Source organism: Phalacrocorax aristotelis, chromosome 12, assembly GCF_949628215.1.
Source record: "Phalacrocorax aristotelis chromosome 12, bGulAri2.1, whole genome shotgun sequence".
NCBI classification, from domain to species: Eukaryota; Metazoa; Chordata; class Aves; order Suliformes; family Phalacrocoracidae; genus Phalacrocorax; species Phalacrocorax aristotelis.
Window position 1 is genome coordinate 9,391,172 of NC_134287.1, and position 21,042 is coordinate 9,412,213.

Sequence of the window (21,042 nt, forward strand, 5' to 3'; positions counted from 1 at the left end):
TTCACAGAAGTTGGAAAAATCACATCTCCATCAGTTTAAATACTCCCAAGCATCCATTAGGAGCCCTAACATGGCTCAGCCCTTGCACACCAACCAATGGGACACGTGGAATACTTGTCTTCCTTTCTCCCCACTCTGTATAACCTGGCAGGCAGTGGCTGGTCTGTGAACGCTGAGCCAGGAGGGAGGATGTCCTGACTGCCCCTCTGCAGTAAAACCTGGGAGGCAGTGCTAGTGCAGCATGGCATTTTGCACCTCTTTGCAAAGCTGCATGACCCTCTCGTTTCTCCATGGGCTCTGGCACCGAGCATCCTCCTGGTCTGGAGAGCATGCCCACCCCGGGAGCCAGCCCAGAGGCTCAGCAGTCCCTTCCAGGAAGGTCACTACTAAGGGATCAGCAAGCATTCACTTGGCTTTTTAAAGTGCCCCTTTCTACCCCTTAGATCAGAATTTGACCTCAGTTCAGGCAAAACAAGAACCAAGGAGCTGCTTCTCCAGTATTCAAAACAATGCCAGAATTTTAAACCAATTTAAAAATAAAGATGTTGAGCTGATAATTCATTTGGGCATAAACACACAAAAAAGAAAGATCCTCAGAGAAATTCAGCTGCTGAATCCTTGACCTCCAAAGGACACCTAAATATAGTATTGTACGCAATGTGCTGCTTTTTTTTTGGGTGAGATATTAAGAGCTTATTTATTTATTAGAAAGGGGTTTACAATGTAAGTAAATTAGTGAGTTCCAAGGCCCTCTCACAGCTGCCAGATGCTGGGAGGATGTTTATGGCCACTGTAAATAATTTCATAGCTTAATATAAACACATTTTTAGAAATCAAGGTCTGATGGCTGCATGTTTATGGCTCAGTTGAGGATTTATCAATTCCTCCAGAATATGAGAAAGAAAACAAACAGTATTTCAGATATTTTTAAAATTTATAGGAAAGAAAAACCCCAAAGGTGCTTTTCATTCACAGTGCTGTGGGCTCAAGTCTACACTGCATTTGCTGAGCCCTCCCAAGTCTCATCAAGTCAGTGAGATCAGAACATGCTCAGCATCCTTCAAGACCCAGCCCATGCATTCTGAAGACTGTGAAGGCTGGGACTTTAATGGTACAGTTTTCCCTGCACTGAATATGTATTTGGAGATCACTTTGCTGCTGCTGAATGACCTTTGCTAAGTCAACTTTAAATGACAGAAATCAGATCCTTCACAGTCAGCAGGGCAACAAGGTAGAGCAGCACAAGGAATTTGCTTTATCTTGTAGCTGAAAGGTAACAAGGACTGAGCAGCACCTGTGGGTACCAGCAGAAGGGTGGCTCTGGAGGAAAACCTGCTTCCCAGACAAAAATAGGACATAGAATGAAAATGGAGCTGGAAGGAGTTTCCTTTTTGAGACATGTGAGCAGTGAGGAATTAGAAATCACTGAGGTGACGTCAGAGCGTATGTGGGTTGCTTGGTATGATTTCTGTGAAAAGTCTTGGTGCCTTGGGGAGGGATGGTCAGAAATGAAGTGTTACAGATGCTTCATTTGAGCTTTAGGTCTATTTTCAGCCTTTGTGTGGATGGTAGCGGAGGGCTTGCAAATATCAGCAGAAGCTGTGGGCTGCTTCTGCTGTGGTGCATTGTGGTGGCTGCACGTTCCTGTGCTGCGCTCTCCATAGCAACATATTTTCAATGTAAAACCACAGAACCAGCTGAATAGTTATGAGCGTTTACACACCCATGTGCACGGGGGAAAACTGATCGTGATGATGCTGAGCTGCTGTGAGGCAGAAATGGTCCTCGCTTTAAACTGCAGCCTAAGCTGAGCTTTTGGTCTGGCATTGAAATGCAGTTTGAAGATGGGAAGCGATTAGGTGCGTGCACTCACAGGTGCCTTGTTCTTTTTTTGGGAAAAAGTGACCCTTTTTTTATTACCTAAGAAGTTCACCAAGAAGCACCTTGTTTTGGGGGGAGGAGACTGCCCTGGGTCTGCAGCAGGCCAAAGTTAGATTGCTTGACATGCAAAGGTTTGCCGAGGCTAATGGTGCCAGTGCCAACTAAAATTAATTTAGGGCAAAGGAACATTTTTTTGGCAATTTTAAGATAGCAGTGAAACCCAGTGTGACCCTGCCCCAGATCCGGCAGGCTGAGATTTGGGTAGTCTCATTGCAGTGGCATCATTTTTTGCAGCAAGTGTTGCTTGGCACCATCCTGATTCTTTTCCTTAATGGTGCTGGATTGTCCAGCCTTGAATTTAGCTGCAGGGCTGCAAACTGCAGCAAAGCGGAGGCGGCTGTGCAGCACAGACAGGCAGGCAGTGCATGTCCACAGGCATGGCACTAAGGTGGCCAGGGAGGTAAAGGGAAGGAGCCTGCAGGGCTCCGTGGCTAATCCTGGCCATGACTTGCTTGCATCAGTCCCTCAAATCATTCCCATCCTAATTTCTGGAACCGGCGATATGTGTGCTGGTGATGGCTTTGAGGCAGTTTGGCAGGTACAGCAGTGGCAGAGCATCCTCCAAGTACGTGCGTAGCTGCTGTGGAAGGAGCCGGCTCCCATGGCTCTGCCTCCAGCCGCCCATGGAGCAGGCGCGCTTGGCAGGATGGCAAAGGCACAAACACAGTGACAGTGTTCGACACGAATGAGACTGCTGACCTGGAAAACAAGCCAAGTTTAAGAAATGTCAAATTTCTGGGGAGAAGAGGGTTTCCCGGAGGGCTGAGAGGTGGACAAAGTAGACTATTGAGGTTACTTGGGATGGCTGATTTCAAATGGACCATGAACCCTGTCTTAGCACTGTTGCCTCTGGGAAGGGCCACCCTGACACCCTGAACTGGGACTCATATCCCAAAATTGGGCATTGGGGCATGGGCAGCAATTGGCAGGGGGACAAGTGTAGAGGTGACTGTGTCCTCCTGGGGACGGAGTGAGAGGATGATGCCTTCTAATCATCAGCCTTTGGAGAGCTTCTTGCAGGGTTAATGTAGGAGTGGACAGCCTGAAGTGGACACGTGAGCCACGCTGTCCCTTCTGACTTGTACCCATGGGTGCTGCAGCCAGCTGGGCCCCAAGCAAAGCCGCCATGTAGCAATGAACTGGCACCCTCAGCTCTGCCGCAGCTTCACCTACAATTAAAAGAGCTGCTAACCCCATAGATGTTTTGATTGCAGATGTGAAAGTGATCCCAGCAGCCTTCCTGTTATTTGTTTCCTTATTAAACTCTGTTTGCTTCATGTTGCCCATAAATATGAATTTTCAAAGTGCTGTGAACCCTACTTGGGAAGGAATTTGCAATGCCTGAGCCTGGGAGAGCATGGGTGACTGCAGTAGCTTTAATAGAGCTGAGTGAAACGCTTCTGGCCGGACAAAGCAGTGAAAGGCAGTGGATAGCAAAGTCATCATTTATCACTGTTCCTGTGGAGTGGTCCTACAGTGGCGATCTCTGTTCATTTCGCTGCAGACATGGCAGGTTTTCTGCTGTAGGCAGCTCTCCCAGCTGTGAAGTAGCTGTTGCAGCAGAGCCGATGGGGCAGAGCCGGCAGCGCGGGTTGGGTAACCTCACCTCTCCCTGGTGGGATGGAGGGGCTCGGGATGCACCGTGCTGGCTGTTGACAAGATGGCAGACAGAGACAATTTCTGTTAGTGCTGTCCATCTGACCCCTGCTATTAAACTTTGTGTGGTCTGTTGGGTATGGGGAGAAGGCTGTAGTAACTTGGAGTCTACGTAACTTCTAGGTTTTTTTCCTTGCTGTTAAGTCCTGTTGCTCTCAGGACAAGTTCATGCCCACTCCAGCAGTCCCTATGATACCCATGATTTCTCCATGCCAGTTTAGGGACTAAATGCTGCCCCATTCCCCCGCTAAGTGCCAGGCCCTGTTGGAAAAGGTAGGCCTGCCGACAGCAGCCCACTTTCCCTGCCTGCAGCAGGGCAGCGCGGGAGCGGGACGGGCCTGGTCTCCACTGCGACCTAGTGGAGGGAACGGCACTTGGCCGGGGGGATTTCATGGGCCTGGCAGCACGGACAGCTGCTCAAAAGGGCCGTTTAGCTCCAGTGTTGAGGGTTCAGCTTTGCCTGGAGAGGCCCAGGAGCCCGTCCCAGCCAAGACTGTGTCATCACCAAGTGGCTGCAGCGTAACAGAAGGGCAGGGCACTTGCAAAAATGCATGGGGATGCAAAGCCCTTACAATGTTTAATAAGAAGAATAAAAGAGCTGACAGGGCATATACACAGCATCTCACCATCTCGCCCTGACACTCTCTTCCCTGTGTTTATCATACCCTCTCACTGTGTTATGTCTAATTTGGGCCATAAGCTCCCCTGGAATGGGACTTGCCATTTTTAACTGCCAGGCACCAGGCACACCTAAGCCACCTTGTAAATAATATTTCTGTGCAGAAGGAAACTTGACCCTGGCACGTAAAGGAGTGGCTATGGCAACAGCTGTCTGGGTGCTTTGTGTCTCCTATGGACACACAGCAAATGGGGCTGGTAATGTGGCTTCAGCAGCGTGTGTACTGCTTTATGGGGCCCTTTCTGCACGTATCCATGGGCTTTCTCCTGAGCAGAAGTAATCTACACTCCTCTTTGGGATTTTTTCTTTTTTTTTTTTTTCTCCTTGCCTTTTTAGAATGAAAAAGAGTTACAGAACAGAAATACAGCCAGCAGTAACCCTTTCTGCTCTCTTTTTTTTTTTTTTTTTTCAGGTATTAGGGTAATGTTAGATTTCAGCATATAATCTGCTTTTTCTTCTCTTCTAGCTTAAAGAAAGACATGGTTTTTAGCTATGTGCCTTTCTAGTACCATCATGTGGCATGCAAAAATTAATGCAAGTGTGAATTATCCAGGCTTTTGCTCTGATGACTGGACTGCATCCGTGCTTGGAAACAAAGAATATTTTCCAAGTTGTAAATGAAAAAATAAAGCATACATTTTTAAAGTCAAAGCTGTTATTGTACCAGGAACAGTGGAACTGTGCTGTGCAGAGTGGAGAGAGGGACCATTTTTCTCTGATAACCAGGTCCCAGACAGACCTGGGATCGATCCCTGATTCCTTAGACTGAGCAAGACATCACTGGTACTGCTGATGACGTAAGCCCAGCAATTTTTATTATTGTGTAGCAAGGGTTTGATAATTCCCCACAGCAGTTCAGAGTATGTGCAGAAAGGTTCACAATAACATTGTCACCAAATATTGCTTTAAACTTTGATGCTGAAGGAGGCAAAAGGTAGAGAGAAATGAGTCTATTAATGGGATGTGAAATCCTTGAGTTTGGGTGAGTCACCCCTATATTGGTTACCATCTCTTTAGTCTATAAAGATCTCGGCAAGAGATACCAGCCTATAATATTGCTTTATCGGCTCTTTTTGTTGCTGATTATCCCCTGTTCAGTGTAGTCTCCACCACTAAGCTTGTTCATAACATTCTGGACATGAACTTTATTGTTTACAAACCATCAAAAAGTAGGGGGTTGATCAGCTGTTTCCCAAACCAGAGCAGTATAACATGATGGGCCAGCAGAAATACAGGGTAAGAGCAGAGGCACAATATTGAAATTGGACAAGTGGATGAATGACCACTGGTGTGCATACCTAGCCAAACTGGTGTAAAACCAATACATTGCAAGCAGGTAAAAAAGAGGTTTAGAGTATGTGTCAGAGGGAGATAGTGACCTTTGGCATAAGCTGAAATGGTAAATCCTAGTGAAAAATGTATGGACAATATAACAGGGCATCATGTGGCAAAAGGAAGCTGCTGAGAAAAGGCAGACATCTGTCACAGGAATTTAACGACAGGTCAAGAAGAAAAGGAAAAACACCCTATGGAAAAGGAAGAAAGCTGAAAAACTCACTGTATTTTTAGGTGTTTGTGTCTTACCTACCTCCCAACACCTCCTCAAAAGGTCTCGGGGACCAGTAATAGCATGAACCAGTTGCAAAGTCAGGCATCTCTCCAGTGCTGTGCTTATAGCTGGCACTTCAGTGGTGCAGTGGTTTTGGCAGGACTGAGCTTGTTTGTGTATAGTGTCAGGTGGGGAAGGGAGAAAGAAGAGGAGGGAGAGGAAGAAAAGCAGTGCTGTGGGAAGATGGGATGTGGGGAGAGCAGGAACCTTTGGGAACTGAAGCCTTGAGTCCCCTTCCTTGGAGGCACCAAGGAAGGTTTGGCTACTGGGGCTGCAGCTGCATTTAGCATCCACAGCACACGCTGGACCTTGTTCTCTGTGCAAATCCTGTGGCTTCAACAAGCTCACACTACCCTGACTGACAGCCAGACCGCGGCCCTCTGGCTGATTCTTGTTTATACTTCCAATCTGCAACTTCAGAAAAGCCTCCTGTCTTTCTGTCTAAACCTTTTGATGCCACATCCTATGACCTGTGCATTTCAATTAGCTTTACTGATAGCCAAGGTGTTGAAGCTTTCCCTGGGGCAAATGAGAGCAGAATTTGTCTTTTTGCTTGTTAAGGAGTTAGCTGAGGCTCTGGTGACAAGATTCGGCTCTTTAGTTCCAGGTATCAAAATAACTCATAAAGAAATCACTAGTATAACAGGCATTTGCCATGACAGAATATACGAAGAATTTATTGAAGAGATGAACTTTTCAATTGGCAGAAGTGGGCGTTGATTCCCTCCTTTATTCCCCTCTAATTTTGTCCAGCCGTGACAGCTAGAATGGCTGATTTAAGGCTACTGTTTCAGGAAATCTCCTTTGCTCTTCACTTCACTGGCAGGATGCAATTGTACAGCAATGGAAAGTGGAGTTTAGCATAAGAACTTTTTTATTTGACATGGAATGTAGTTTTCAAACCTTACCCTGTGCCCCTGATATGGGACTACTGATATGCTCATGTGTACATTCCATTGCCTTCAGTGGGATGTAAATACTTGTTTAGATGAAGTGGATGTTTAAGTGCCGTCATGGAATGGAACAGACCTAATCATGTGCTGAACTTTTTTGAATTGGCGCAGACTGTAATAAATATGCTGTTTTAAAACAAGCTCATCAAACAAAGCCTTAATTTGCTGTTTCCGTGCAGAGCTGGGGGAGCGCATCTTGCAGGCTACACCAGCTCTGGAATAGGAGTGGGGTGGGTGGGGTTTAATGGCTGCTCTGTCATTTTGTACGTGTGGAAAATAAGTCAGAATTTTTTTGAGAGCTTCTTTGTGCTGGATTCTGGGGTGGAAATTCTCCAAGAAAGAGATATTAGGAATTAAAACAAAGAAAATACTCTGGATAAGTAGCATTATGTGCATTCTTTCAGAAATACAGTTATTGGATCTTTAGGTGAGGAACCAGCTTGGAGGAGGAGAGATGATCTGCAAACTTCATTAGTCATGGCTGAAAATTTGAAACAGTTCTCGTAAACTCTAGCTATTTTCTTTCACTACTTTCAAAATGTTATCTTTCAATTCTTGAGTCTTGAAATAACATTTTAGTCTTGAAAATGGAAACAGCAATTTCCAGACAAGCCTCAGAAATCAACTAGAGAAGCTCTCGGTCCAGTATTCATTTGCTTTTACAAAAGGAAGTAAGATAAACTGAGCACTTTGTTTCAGGTTAGCCAAAAATACTGTATCCTTCCAATTTATTTTATTTTTTCTTCAGTCAGTTGACTGTAATATTATGTATTATCACTGCCCTTCACAGGTTGCGTCTTCAGTAGGAAATGTGCTCCTAGCTTTGGTTAGTGAGGTAGCTGTGGGGCAGCAAACTCCCTTGATGTCCAGGCAATTTATCATTTAGCAGTGCCTTTGGGCAGCCCTGTCAGACCGAGCAGGGCTGCGGCGAGTCCAGGAAGGTGATGGCCAGCAGCATTTCTGGGTTGCCTAAGGAAAAGGGCGAAGACCCAATGGTGTCAATTCAGGTCAATAAGCAATGGTGCTGATTAAGGTGATGGAGCTTGGGGAGACCCTGGCAGGGATGAGGTGGTTGTTGGTGTGTTGAATTCTCCCTGAGCAGCTGTCTGTCAAACTGTCAGCAACAGCAGGAGCCTTTCACTGGGAAATGTTGGGAGAAAGTTGAGGAGTCATCATCTCAATGCCTGCATGAAGACACAGCAGTGAATGAAAGCAAGTGGAAAAGGATAAATGCAGGATATGTAAATACCATGGGAGGGAGGATGATGGATTGGAAAGAGGAAGAAAGTACTTGTTTTGAAGAAAATTGCTGTCAGATGCATCATTCAGGGGATGAAGGGATGTGTCTGATGTAGCTTAGGAATGGGCTGTGAGCACTGAGATGCTATGGAAACATTCACACAGTAACATAAGGAGGATTGGAAATAGTGTTGTTGGGAGCCCATAGCAATCTGCAACACAGTACATGAAGGTAAAATTTTGGGGTTAGCACTGCATGCAATGGTGAACTACTGTTTTACCTGAACAGGTGAGATAAGAGGGTTGAAATGTCTAGGAAGAAGGGAGGGTAAAGCAATGATAGCGCCAGGGTAGGCAATGGAGTCACTGGGTATGAGAAGAGGGCTCTATAAAGTTCCTAGACAAACAGGAATTGCAATTATTGCTTTAATTTCTCATGAAGAAATAAAAAAACAACGAACAACCAAACCTTTTCTACAGAAGAATTTACATCTTAAAGATCAGGAAGTGTCAGATAAAGTGACAACTGACAGACTCCACGGAGAATTAGGTCTTGCACAGGTAATTAAAGCAAGTAATAAAAGACTTTCCAGCTGTAGAAAGAATAAGAGGAAATGGAAAGAAAAGGTGGGGCACTCTAAAGAGAGAGGCAGGACTGAGATCAAAATAATGTAGGTGTGATCCTAAAAGTGATGATCATTTTGCTGTGGTTTTCAAGTGGGATAATAACAGCTTAACATGGAGCCGAGCAGGCCTGGTGCAATGGAGGTGGAAATCATTGCATCAGGGTAAAATGCAGAGACTTCATGTGTGTGAGTGGGAGAAAGACTAAGGACTGAATAATGGGTATTAGGTGGTCTCCACAAAACCTAAAGCACTTGATTTCTGCTCAAACCATGTTTCTCTGACTTTGCAGTTAGGAAACATCAAATGGAAAACCCATGAACATGATAAAGGAAATCAGCCATAGAGGTCCCCCCATCCCAGGGTGGCTGTGGCAGTGGTTAAGCACATCTTCAACCTGAAGGACATTTGTCAGTCTTCAGGACCGCTGGCTGGGGAGGATGAGTTTACCCTAAATGAAAACTCTTCCTGAACAAAAACCAAAACGTGTTGTTTGTAACACAGATTTTGCCAGCACCCTGCAGACTTTCTCTGAGCATCAGCTTTTGTGGAAAAGAAAACAAATCCACAACTGTAACACACATGTCGAAGTTTGTTCTTCATAATCTACTGTCAGCCTCTTCCAAAATATTCATATTTGCTAAGGAAAAGAGTAATTTATTTTAATTTTATGAGGCTAGTTATGCTTTTTGTGCCATTTCATATGTTCAAATCCATTTGACATGCTTAGAGATGTGACTCAGAATTGTATGAATGTCTGTTATGAACCAAACTGGTCCAGAGCATAGCTTTATTATATAGCACATGTCCCAAAACTACAATTTATGAGTCAGTACTCAACCTTTTTACCTTCAGCTATAGTCTTATTCATGTATGAAATTGTATGCTTTCATTCCTGAGATTTTATTGAAGAATATGCAGATGATCAATTCAATTACTAAGCTGGCCTGGAAACCACAATTGTTCGCTCTGGTTTAAAACCAACTGCAGTTCCTTAAAGCTCAGGGGTTTTTATTTTTTCTTTCCCAGTATTTCAACTTGGAGGCTGGCAGTACGTGAGCTCACATGCTCTTAGAGTCTGCATTTGTTTGTTTGCTTGTTTGTTTCTGGTTTGTTTTGCTGTGATATCTTGTCTGTACTATTGATACAGCATGGACAATCCACAACAAGAGATCCCTGATAATCCCAGTAAGCCAAGGGAGGATATTTGTATCCTTAGAAAAGTATTCTGAATAGGTCCCAAGGGTTTCCTGAGATTCACCTGGCAGGACACCAGCTCACCTATGCCTAATGTTATAAAGGCACCATCCCCTCAAAGCAGGGTTTGGTGCTAAATGGCCACACAAAGCCACAAGATTTGCACAATAAATTCATCAAACACCTATCAGTTGATAACAACTAAAAGGCTAGGTTTTCCTTTTCCATCCCATTTTTTATCACCTCTCCAAAACTGAATCATGCAAACCGAATAGCTTTAGTGCTCAATCTCCCAAAATGCCTGGAGAGAAATGCTGATTTTTATCCAAGCAAATGCAAACGTAACGTAAAGACAAGTCCAGTGAGATGCTCATGAAGCACTGTCGATTTCCACTAATTTCTGTTAAAGTGGCAGATGTCTGTAGCCTTGCAGTTGGTTCCACAGAGTCGATGGTCTGCCTTGTTTAGTAACTCAGCTTTAAAATCTGGTGATAATTTTTAGTGTATACATGAATGATTTCTCCCACAGACGAACTCCAGCTTTGGGCTCTTTGTAACCCTTGGCTTGGACTTTGACTTTTGCCCCTTGGTTATAGCAGAAATTATCTCAAATGCTTTCAGCAATATTGGAAAAAACACCTGAGTATCTTGTCAGAAAGCTGATTTGGTCACAGGCAAACAAATGCACTCAGCTGATATAAATACCTGCTGTTCCTGCAATGAAAATGGCTCTTTTGAAATATCAGTTGGCTTGGCTTCCAGGTGGCAATGCGCAAGAAGCCAAAAGGTGCGTGTAGCCATTAACTCCCACTGCAACCATGTGAATGTACATGAAATATATGTTTGCCCTCCATTGACCATGCAGTGATACCAAGCTGATATGTTGGTGAAGGAGGAATCCTTGAACAATGGTTTCTATACTGACTGTTGAGATCCCATAATAGATGAGGAGTCTCAAGTAGGTTGAGTTCAGAGATGAGAGGAGTGACCTGCAGATGGAAGCAAAGGAGCAGGAGGTAGAGAAGAAGGTGTTGAATGGAGAGTTAGGAAATGAGAGGGTGTAACGTGGGAAACAGGGTGGTTTTGTCATGCACTGGGCTAAACCCCAAGAGGTTTCGGTTAACAGCTCTGCCAGAGGAGTCATCTATCCCTTGGACAGCTTACTCCATCCCACAGTTTCCAGTCTATAAAATAAGAACATTAATTCTTCCTGCCTCCCACTCACCATTTAAGTATCCTTTCTGTTTATGTGGTGAGGAGTGTCTTCTGCTGCAGAGCCCAGCAGCTTAGTCCTGATCTCAGATGCTGTTTGCCCCAGAACAGGTTTTCCTGTCTCTTAAAGAGCATCCTGGGCATCTTGCATACATATAGCTGGTACAAGTGAATTTGTCTGTTGGCTGTAGTTTTGCATATGTTCCTGTAAGTGTGTGCAAAAAGAGAGCCAGAGCAGTGAGAGTAGAAGGAAGCAGCTTTATCTGAAATAGGATATTTATACTGTCAATGAAATAGAGACATGCACATATGCAGGTACTGTATAAGTAGGTATTTAACTGATGTCCTTGATTTGATGTGGGTGTTTTCAAGGAGAAGGAATGGTTGATCTGAGGCAATAACTCAGGCAGTTTGATTTCTCAGTTGTGCATAAAGGGAATTGTACTTTGTAGAAGTGAATTCCTAAGTATATGGCAAAGGATTTTAGTCTGAGTCATTCCTTTGAGGGATTTTAAACATTTGCCTCCCACATGCTACAATAATGCTCTGAAAGTGGCTTCGTTGTATCATCCGAGAAGCTGCATTCTGGCGCCTGATAGTTTATGAGAAATAAACACCATGGAGTGGTCTTGGATCATATAAATTCAGGATTTAACAGTAACAAGCAGGGAGGGGAGTGGGAAACCTGTGTGCAACTTCACAGCAGAAGTATCCGCCTGGGAGCATGGTACGCTGAGCGCAGCAGAGCCCAGCGTCCTCTCCAGACCTCACACAGCGAGTACAAGTTTGCAGAAAAACAAATAGTTTTATGAGTGTCTACTCAGACACATCGCCAGCAGGCAAGAGCACTTTGGACATGCTCTGTGAGTAGAACTTTGCCTCTTAATGACTGTGAGTGTGGCCTCGGCTTTCTTCACTTCTCAATTTTTCTCCTGTGTTTATTTTAAGTAAGGGCAATTTTCACTCTCCTGTTTGCTTAATTCCTCCTGGTACAATAAAACAGTTAAGATACACATGGCAGTGACCAAGAGAGCCTAGAGCAGAGCGTCCCGTGGTAGTGAGGACATCTTTAACACCATGAGTACAGCAGACTGCATGAAGATCTGCTTCCAGTCGCCCTTTAATTTGGGTGGATTTTGAACCCAGGACCACAGAGCGGTCCTTCTCTTCCTAGATGCAGTCACAGCTGCTCTTCTTTCCAGCGGAGGTGGTTCTGTGGACTGGGCGCCATACACTCATCAGGCAAGCTGGTAACCAAAGGGATTAGGGAACAGGTATTGCTCCTTGCCCCCAGTCACAGAGATCTTCATCCTTATTTTAGGAGGTATAAATGAGAATATAAGTTGTTTCCATTTTACCAAATTTTCAGTCCTCAGTCACCTTAAAATACATAATAAATTGAGCTACGAACAACATGTAGAAGTTGTTCTGGCTACTTCTGCGCTGAAGCATGGCAGTTCCCCAGCAGTATACATCAGCCTGATAGGACTGAGTCAGCAAGGAAGCAAAGATTGCCACAGCACGATACGGGCAGAGTTCGCAAGGCAGGCAGTTGAGCTGGGATTAAAATCTGCACTCCTACAATGGGAAGTATGAGGCTGTGAATGACAGAAGGTTTCCAGAAGCACAGGTTTATTTCTTGCCTTACGACTGGTTGTTTTCCCAATTGTCTTTGAGAGCAATATTGTTTTACAGCGTGGCACACCTGCCTCATATTTCAAACACGTCTCCCTGCAATGTCAAAGCTTTGCCAAATGGGCTGTTAGCTGCACGAGTCTGCTCTAGACCATGGAGGAGACAGTGAAGATTACAGGCGTTGGGAAGCCAGCTGTCCTCCCTGAGTAACCCCTTGTGATGGGTATGGCTGATGGTGGGAAAAGGAGCCTTCATCTGACTTCCTGAGTACGAATGGGACCCTTCCAGTGTGGTGGGCATAAAACAGTATACATCCTTTTGCAGTTGTATATTTACATAGAATATTCTTGTAGGGGCCACTTACTTCAAGATGTCTTTTGGTAGCTTAGCACCTCTGAGGTTTCTTGGTCACAGAAATTATATGGTTAGCACCAGTACTGACTAAAAATACTATTACCCAGTGAAGTAAGAGATTAGAAGACGAAAAATTCACTTGTGAAAAAGTAAAGCAAAGAACAGAAGGAAGGAAAGAATGTGGGGCTGTGCTAGGGAAGGGAAGGACCTCCCCAGCAAGGTTCTGTCTTTACTGATTTTTTTACTCTTTGCTTAGTAGCTAAGAAATGTTCTCCAGATGCAAGGAATAACTAGGTTGTTCCCTGTTTTATCAGCAATTCTTCCTCCTGGGAGAGAAGATCATTAGAAATGGGGTAGGTTCTTAGGTTATCAGTCTGATTCCCCAAATTTTAAGTTATTTTTTGTAGTAATAAGTCTCAAGATTGGTTTATTTATACTAGGTCTTCCATAGCTCATTCTGGAGAGAGGTTGCAGCCTTCATACTCTGAATAAATACAATTCATGTGAGGCTATAGGATCGCACCAATCTCAGAAAACTCATCAAGAGGAGATCTGTGTCCCTAGAGCTTGGAGTTAAATACTGGACTCTGCAAGTTTCCAGCATGTGTATGCATGTGTGCTGAGTTTGCTTCACTTTTTCAGATCCTGTAAAGGTGCATGAATACTGGCTGCTCTTGACCTTGGAAAGTCAAGCCTTCAGGCAGTAAATGACAGTACTGAAAAAGGAAAAGATGAAGGAAATAATGATTTGACAGTCTGACAGCAGTCTGACAATCCCTTCAGCTTTGTGTGGGGCTGAGATGATCTTTGCATGCTGGTGATTAGAAATGCATTTCTGTTTGGATGTACATGTAACTATATTAATTGTGCATAGATGTGATATCAATAATAAATATGTATTATATATGATACATGATTAAGGAAATAGGTTATTTTAAGTCATTCCAAAAAAGGTGGTAGTGAAATACTTCTGATCTGGATGCAGTGATTACAGCTCTACGTGGCTGCTTACCAGCTCCTTGTAAGTGCTGTTTTAAAGTGTTAGTGCAGTTTCATTGACCGTGCATGAAGCAGGAGGCTCTTCCATGCCCTCTGAGCAGCAAAACAGAGAGCTTTGAAGCCTCTGGTTTGAGGAAGATACTTTTAATTTTCTGTGTAAGGCATCAGCTGCTGAGGATTTAAATTTTGCAGATAAACCCCACTAAAGAGGAGGAGAAAACAGAAGACAGCCTAACTGCTCAAGTGCTGTTCAGTTCTTTTTTGCTACTTCTGCTCACTTTTTTTTCTTAAACAAAGCCAGAAAATGATATAAAATGATTTGTGAAGTTAGGCATCCTTTACAAAAACCCGGTGTCTCAGATTCTCCAGCTGAGGAGCAGAAAATTTATATTTAGTAGACATCCTTTCCACTTTAGCTATGTCTATATTGCTACCAGAAACTTTAAGACTCTAAATCCAGCATTGGCATCATAACTGCGCTGATGCAGAGCCCAGCAAAACCTCTCTGGAAAGCTACCTGGGCAGCCAGCCTGCGTTGCGCTGCTGTGGTCGCAGCCAGCTTGCTGGTGGTACCCCAACCAGCTGGGTTAAAGCTTGCTCTGGTGACTCAGTGAGAGCTGTGGTCTTCACTCACAAGTCCATCTATTCTCAACCAGAGAGGTCTCTCACCAGTTGACTTTTCCCAGAGAAATGCTGCCAACTGCTTTATACAGGAAATTTTATATCCATGAATATTTAATAAGAAGGGATGATTTCTAAATTGTTCAGGCTGAAGCTGAGTGAGCTCCTCAATAATGGGCTGTTGGACCCATTTCATATTTTACAGTCTCGTCACATAAAGTCATTCCATCTTTTTGATGTGTGCTCCAGGTTTGTCTCTGCAAATATAAATGTGCCTGAACACTCCTCCATGAAGAGTCCCTCCTTTGTAGGCATTAAAGGTCAGTTGTAAATGTTCTGCAGGAGTAAGGCTGCATTATGGGCCACTCCAGCATAAACAGGTTGGTCTGCGCTTAAAAAGTGTCAACCAAAGCTTTAATGGAAGAATATAATTCATTCCTGGGCATCTTCAAGCAAAAGAAACTGCTCAAAGTCACTCATTTCACCAGTTTCACATTTCACCAGAATTGTTCTTTCATAGCCCTTGGCCACTATCAGTTATTCTGGGTAAATGGCGTTCTACACCTCTTCCAACTTACCTACCACCCCAAAAGATTAATCCCACTTATTGTTTTACTTTATATTCTGTGGGATTTTTTTTCTTCTTTGGCTGGGTATTTTGTGATTTATAAAATCATAGAGCCCTGGAGCAGGCCAGCATCTCTAAGAGACTCATCTCCCTAAATTTTCACAACCCCCCTTCAGATAGCAGTAAACTGCAATCCTTTTTTCCATGGGTATTTGCAAACATTAATAAACTAAGTCTCACAGTCAATCCCATATGCTTGAGACGTCTTATCCCTTATGTGGCTAGGCTTCTGAGCTACTGATGGATTTAAGTAAAACTGTTGGGTGTGTAACCCTGCTTTGCTATCACTGCCATGTGTCTTGTCTGCAGAACAACTCCATCTCTCAACCTCTTTTCAGAGGGAAAAAGATATTTTGTCCAGCAGCCAAAGGGAAATGCAAGCATCCTGGTGGAAAACAAGCTGTTTCAAAACCCTGGCTGCAGGCTACCCACACATCACAGTGTCAGCCAGGCTGCACATGCATAGTTACAGGGAATAAAATAGAGAGAACCTTCTGTTCCTATTCAGAAAGGTCTCTACCCATTCACCTACACCAAAGGATCATCGTCAGTTGCCAGCATTAATTTGTTCTCCTATGTGTGTTTCCAGCCAAAGGAGGGTAAAATAAGTCTAATTCTATCCAGCAGGGGCACTTGCAATGCAAATGCTAGCCCATATATTACAAAACATTAATGCAACCCACTTCTAAATTACTTGGGGTAATTTCTGATTTTATTTATTCCTCCTTTTCTTTAATTACCTTCTGGGAAGAGAAGATGAAATATCAGTATGGAGAAAATCGAATATGAGAAACAGCCCATTTTTATTTTGAGACTGCTTCCCTTGTAATAGAAGTTTATTTAAAGAGGAGCTTGGAATAATCCAGTTTAAGCAAAGCAAAGCACTCTACTAAAGCCAAACTGTGTGTGGGTGTGCTCTTGTCAGGGCTCCCAGAAAAGGAGGGTGGGAAAGGCTGTTAGTCAGACCTCAGATATTGCAGGAGATGTTGGTTATGCTGGCATTTTTCCTTGGCACACCAGTACAGAGCCACTACTCCGGTGTACTGGAAGAGGGTGCATCCCATTGGGCAAATCCTCAGATAACCTGAGTATCTGCTCTTTTGTTGTCCAAAAAGAAAACCCCAAGAATATGTGGGTGGAAGGGGTGCCCACTGCAAGGGCCTAGCAGGTGGGTTAGGAATGAGTCTCTGCTCCTCTGTCTCTTCTTGTTGTTCCAGTTTGTGCCACGTTTGTGGCAGGTCCCAGGCTGGGGTCTGGTGCTGTTGCTTTGTGCCACCTGCGGGGGGTTGTGCTGTATAGGGTGGTCCCACCTCATGCCGCTTGGACCCAGGCTTGAAGCCACAACAGTCTTCAGGCATAGAACCTGCAGACGAACAGTTAATAAGGGTCATAGCTTATTACAACATTTACAGAGGACTACCCACACGCTCAGTATTCTCAGAGCGAATTGTCTTTTGATGCTAGAGACTTCTCAGAGTTCTGAAAGTCAAGAGGAAGTATAAATCTTTGCATTACCTCAGCTTACTTTTATAATTTGTTTAAATAATGGGGTTTTTTCTTAGTATATTGCTCTTTAAAATTTCTATGGCAACAGCGTAGCTAGGATATGTTAAGTAAAAGTAATTTAGGCATTAAAGGCCAGTGATTGTATTCCTTAGAAAAAGAATCAAATAAATTGATGAATAGCTCTTCAAACAGTAGGCGAGACTAATAAAGAGGCTAAAGTACAATACTGTTTGCACTGCTGGATTTGAATGTGTAAGCATCATCTTTCTTTGTTACATATCCATGGATTTGATTTTTAATTATTTGGCTTGCAGATAATATGTTATGTTATTTATAGAAAACTGCATATTTCCAAGTTCTGCACTGTAAAATCCATATCTGTATTGGTTTGCAGTGAGCACCAGAACACTAATGATTAATTATATTTAAAATATTAATTAAATTTCATATGATGATAAGTAAATTAGTACTGAACATAGCATTTGTTTTAAAATAAAATAATGCATAGTTAGGCATTTATTTCCTAGATCTATGAGAACTACTTTAGACAATAAAGGGTGCAGAAAAACTCGGAGTCTGTATAGATATTGATTGGTATGTTCAGGGTGTATTTCAGATATTTACCCTCTGCTTCCCCTCTCCAAGGAGATCCTTCCCTGGTCAATTCTTTCCATTGATTTTGAGTCTGCCTGCTCAGAAGCTGAAAATGCTGATTGCATGCAGCAATTGATTGCAAATACATTTTATGATACTCTGCTTCCATATTTTAAAGGGGAAAATTTATTAATGGCAGCAAGTCTCTGGTTTTCCCTTTTAAACATATCAATCAAACCAACAGCAATTTGCAAACTCCTGGACGTTTTAATTTTCCCTGAAGTGACCCCTTTTTTGTTTTCTCTCTCCCTGCAGACAGTGAAATCATTCCTCCTGACTGCCTGCGGCCCCGCTCCTTCACTGCCATCCGCCGGCCCTCGCTGCGGCGGGAGACGGACGACACACGCCTCTCGGTCAGCCTGTGCGACCTCAACCTGCAGGAGGAGACCTTCCACATGATGGCCACCACGTGTCCCATCCCACAGAACTCCCTCAACTCCCAGCACTCCCACCTCCTCCCCTCCCAGCTGGAGAGCGACCTCCGCTTCCACCACCTCCGGGGACCCCATGTCAAAATCCTCGACGACCAAACTGTGGCCCGTCTGGAGCATGCCCGGGAGGAGAGGACTTTGGTTTTCACCAGCAGACCCCTTCGGATCAACGAAACCATTTTTGTCAAAATCAACAAGTCCAATGCCGTGCGCACGGGGACGCTGTCCTACGGGGTAACGTCCTGTGACCCCAGCACCTTGCGCCCCAGTGACCTCCCCTATAACCCCGAGTCCTTGGTCGACCGAAAGGAGTTCTGGGCCATCTGCCGAGTTGTGGTGCCCCTCCAGAGCGGAGACATCCTGGGATTTATGGTGAATTCAGATGGTGAGCTGCACTTGAGCCACAACGGTGCTGGCACTGGCATGCAAGTCTGCGTGGACTGTTCCCAGCCCCTCTGGATGTTCTTCGTTTTACATGGTGCAGTCACACAAATTCGGCTGTTGGGTATGTCAGACTCCCTTTTTCAAACCTTGCACACAAAACAGCAAGGAGGGATGCATCATGGGGGAAGGGTGGAGGGAATGAATGGCTCCCTCCCTGCTCTAGCAACAGGTTCAAATTTTGTTTCCATAGAGGAAAAAAATATACAAAGGTATATATGTAGCACGTGGACATGAGTTTCAAGAATTACCTCTTTGCACTGCTCTAGCATCCTTCACTTGACAGTCTCAAAGCTCTTTTCAGGTAACGAATTAAGCCTCAGAGACATCCATTAAAGTACAGATGAGTTATCATGGACCTAGGAGAACCAAGGAAGGGGGAAGAGAGGTGCTTTGGGCTGTACGGCATAGCCATCAGGAAAAATGAGATCTGATTCCTTTTCCTGTGTGTTAGTTATCTGGCATGACTGATTTTTCAAAAAGAGCGGTGGCTTTGCTTTCCCCAGGTTCCTATGTGAAAGGCACGTTAGCAAGCAGAGGGGAAGCCATGTGCCTCATGATCCTGGTGCTGCACAGAGCGTGGCACTGAGCAGCTCAACAGGAGAGGGGTTTTCTTGTCCTCCAGTCTTATTTAAGGCAGTGTAGGTCATGCAGGTTGATGGAGCTCTGAAGAGCTGGCATCTTTCTCTTGGTATTTTTGCTCTGTTTTGAAGCTCTGTTAACTGAAGTACTTCATTTAAATGCTGAAAGTCATGTTTTGAAGGTTGGAGGGAGAAGCCTTGAAATAGCATTTGCTCAGGATCAAATTGCTTTTGTGTGTGTGTATTGGACACAAGTGTAGGATGTGTTTGGCCATGAATTTGGACCATATCATGGTTCTGCTGGTGTCAGTGTCAGAAAGTAAATGATGGATTATTCTGAGAGCATGGTGATTCCTGGTACTCCTCTAACTGGAGATGATTTTAAAATGTGCCTTTCTTATTTATATTGTTATATTCCTATAAATATAAATATATTCCTTTTTGCTTCAAATCCTCACCAGATGAAAAACTGGCTAGATGGCCAGGCCCAAAGAGTTGTGGTGAAAGGAGATAAATCCAGCTGGCGGCTGGTCATAAGCGATGTTCCCCAGGGCTCAGTGTTGGGGCCGGTTCTCTTTAATATCTTTGTCAATGATCTGGATGAGGGGATTGAGTGCACCCTCAGTAAGTTTGCAGACACCACCAAGTTGGGTGGGAGTGTTGATCTGCTCAAGGGTAGGAAGGCTCTGCAGAGGGATCTGGACAAGCTGGATGGATGGGCTGAAGCCAACTGTATGAGGTTCAACGAGGCCAAGTGCCGGGTCCTGCACTTGGGTCACAACAACCCCTGCAACGCTACAGGCTTGGGGAAGAGTAGCTGGGAAGCTGCCCAGCAGAAAAGGACCTGGGGGTGCTGGTTGACGGCCGGCTGAACATGAGACAGCAGTGTGCCCAGGTGGCCAAGGAGGCCAACAGCATCCTGGCATGTATCAGGAATAGTGTGGCCAGCAGGAGTAGGGCAGTGATCGTGCCCCTGTACTTGGCACACCTCGAATATTGTGTTGAGTTTTGGGCCCCTCACTACAAGGAGGACATTGAGTTGCTAGAGTGTGTCCAAAGAAGAGCAACAAAGCTGGAAATTCTAGAGAACAAGTCCTATGAGGAGCAGCTGAGGGTACTGGGGTTGTTTAGCCTGGACAAGAGGAGGCTGAGGGAAGACCTTATCGCTCTCTACAACTACCTGAAAGGAGGCTGTAGTGAGGTGGGTTGTGGTCTCTTCTCCCAAGTAACAAGCGAAAGGACAAGAGGAAATGGCCTCAAGTTGCACCATGCAAGGTTTAGATTGGATATTAGGAAAGATTTCTTCACTGAAAGGGTTGTCAAGCACTGGAACAGGCTGCCCAGAGAGGTGGTTGAGTCACCCCTGGAGGTACTTAAAAGATATGTAGATGTGGTGCTTAGGGACGTGGTTTGGTGGTGGACTTGGCAGTGCTACGTTAACAGTTGGACTCAATGATCATAAAGGTTTTTTCCAACTTAAATAATACTATGATTCTGTGATGATTCTATTAAAATGCTCCTCTTACACAACACGGGGGTGGGGGGTGGGGAAACCAATCAAAAGCCAACGAACACCTAATTTTTTAGGATTTATAGGCAGTCTTTGAAGATAAATTGTGGTGAACATGAACATCTCTCTGCAGAGTCCAGTTCATCTTAATCACAGTTTGAAATGCCCTACATAATTTGCTTAAAGTTGACCATAGACCTATGCTGTGAGTGTTTTGTGGCTGTTAAAGGCCCACAGATGACACATGTAATACTGGAATTTATTTCCAGGAGTCTAGGACTCAATCCCTGATAATTCAGCCTGATTACATTTGTTGTGCGTACTTTATGTAATCCATGGCTAGCTCTGCTCTCTACCAACATGTGATTGTGATGATGGTAGGTGAAGTCAAACAGATCCCAGTAAAGTAAGAGATTAAATGCTCCTGTATACGTTAGAAGAAAAACATCCTTAGGTCATTGAGTTGCTGGTAAAACTAAGTAATCATCCAGTGCTTCCTTTCATACGAGAGCACTAATTCTGCCAGTTTTTGCACAAAGCAACTAGGCTGTTTGCGATAGACCCTGAAGTAG

The 21,042-nt window shown here is 44.2% G+C and overlaps 1 protein-coding gene across 3 annotated transcripts in view; it reads left to right on the forward strand.

Moving 5' to 3' along the window:
* The window catches only part of NEURL1 (neuralized E3 ubiquitin protein ligase 1), a 172,100-nt gene that overhangs the window by 131,230 nt on the left and 19,828 nt on the right, over positions 1 to 21,042 (forward strand). For all 3 annotated transcript variants that reach the window (XM_075107533.1, XM_075107532.1, XM_075107534.1), the window contains exon 4: positions 17,763 to 18,443. In XM_075107533.1, the coding sequence (XP_074963634.1) occupies positions 17,763 to 18,443 (681 nt within the window). The remainder of the gene's footprint in view (positions 1 to 17,762; positions 18,444 to 21,042) is intronic.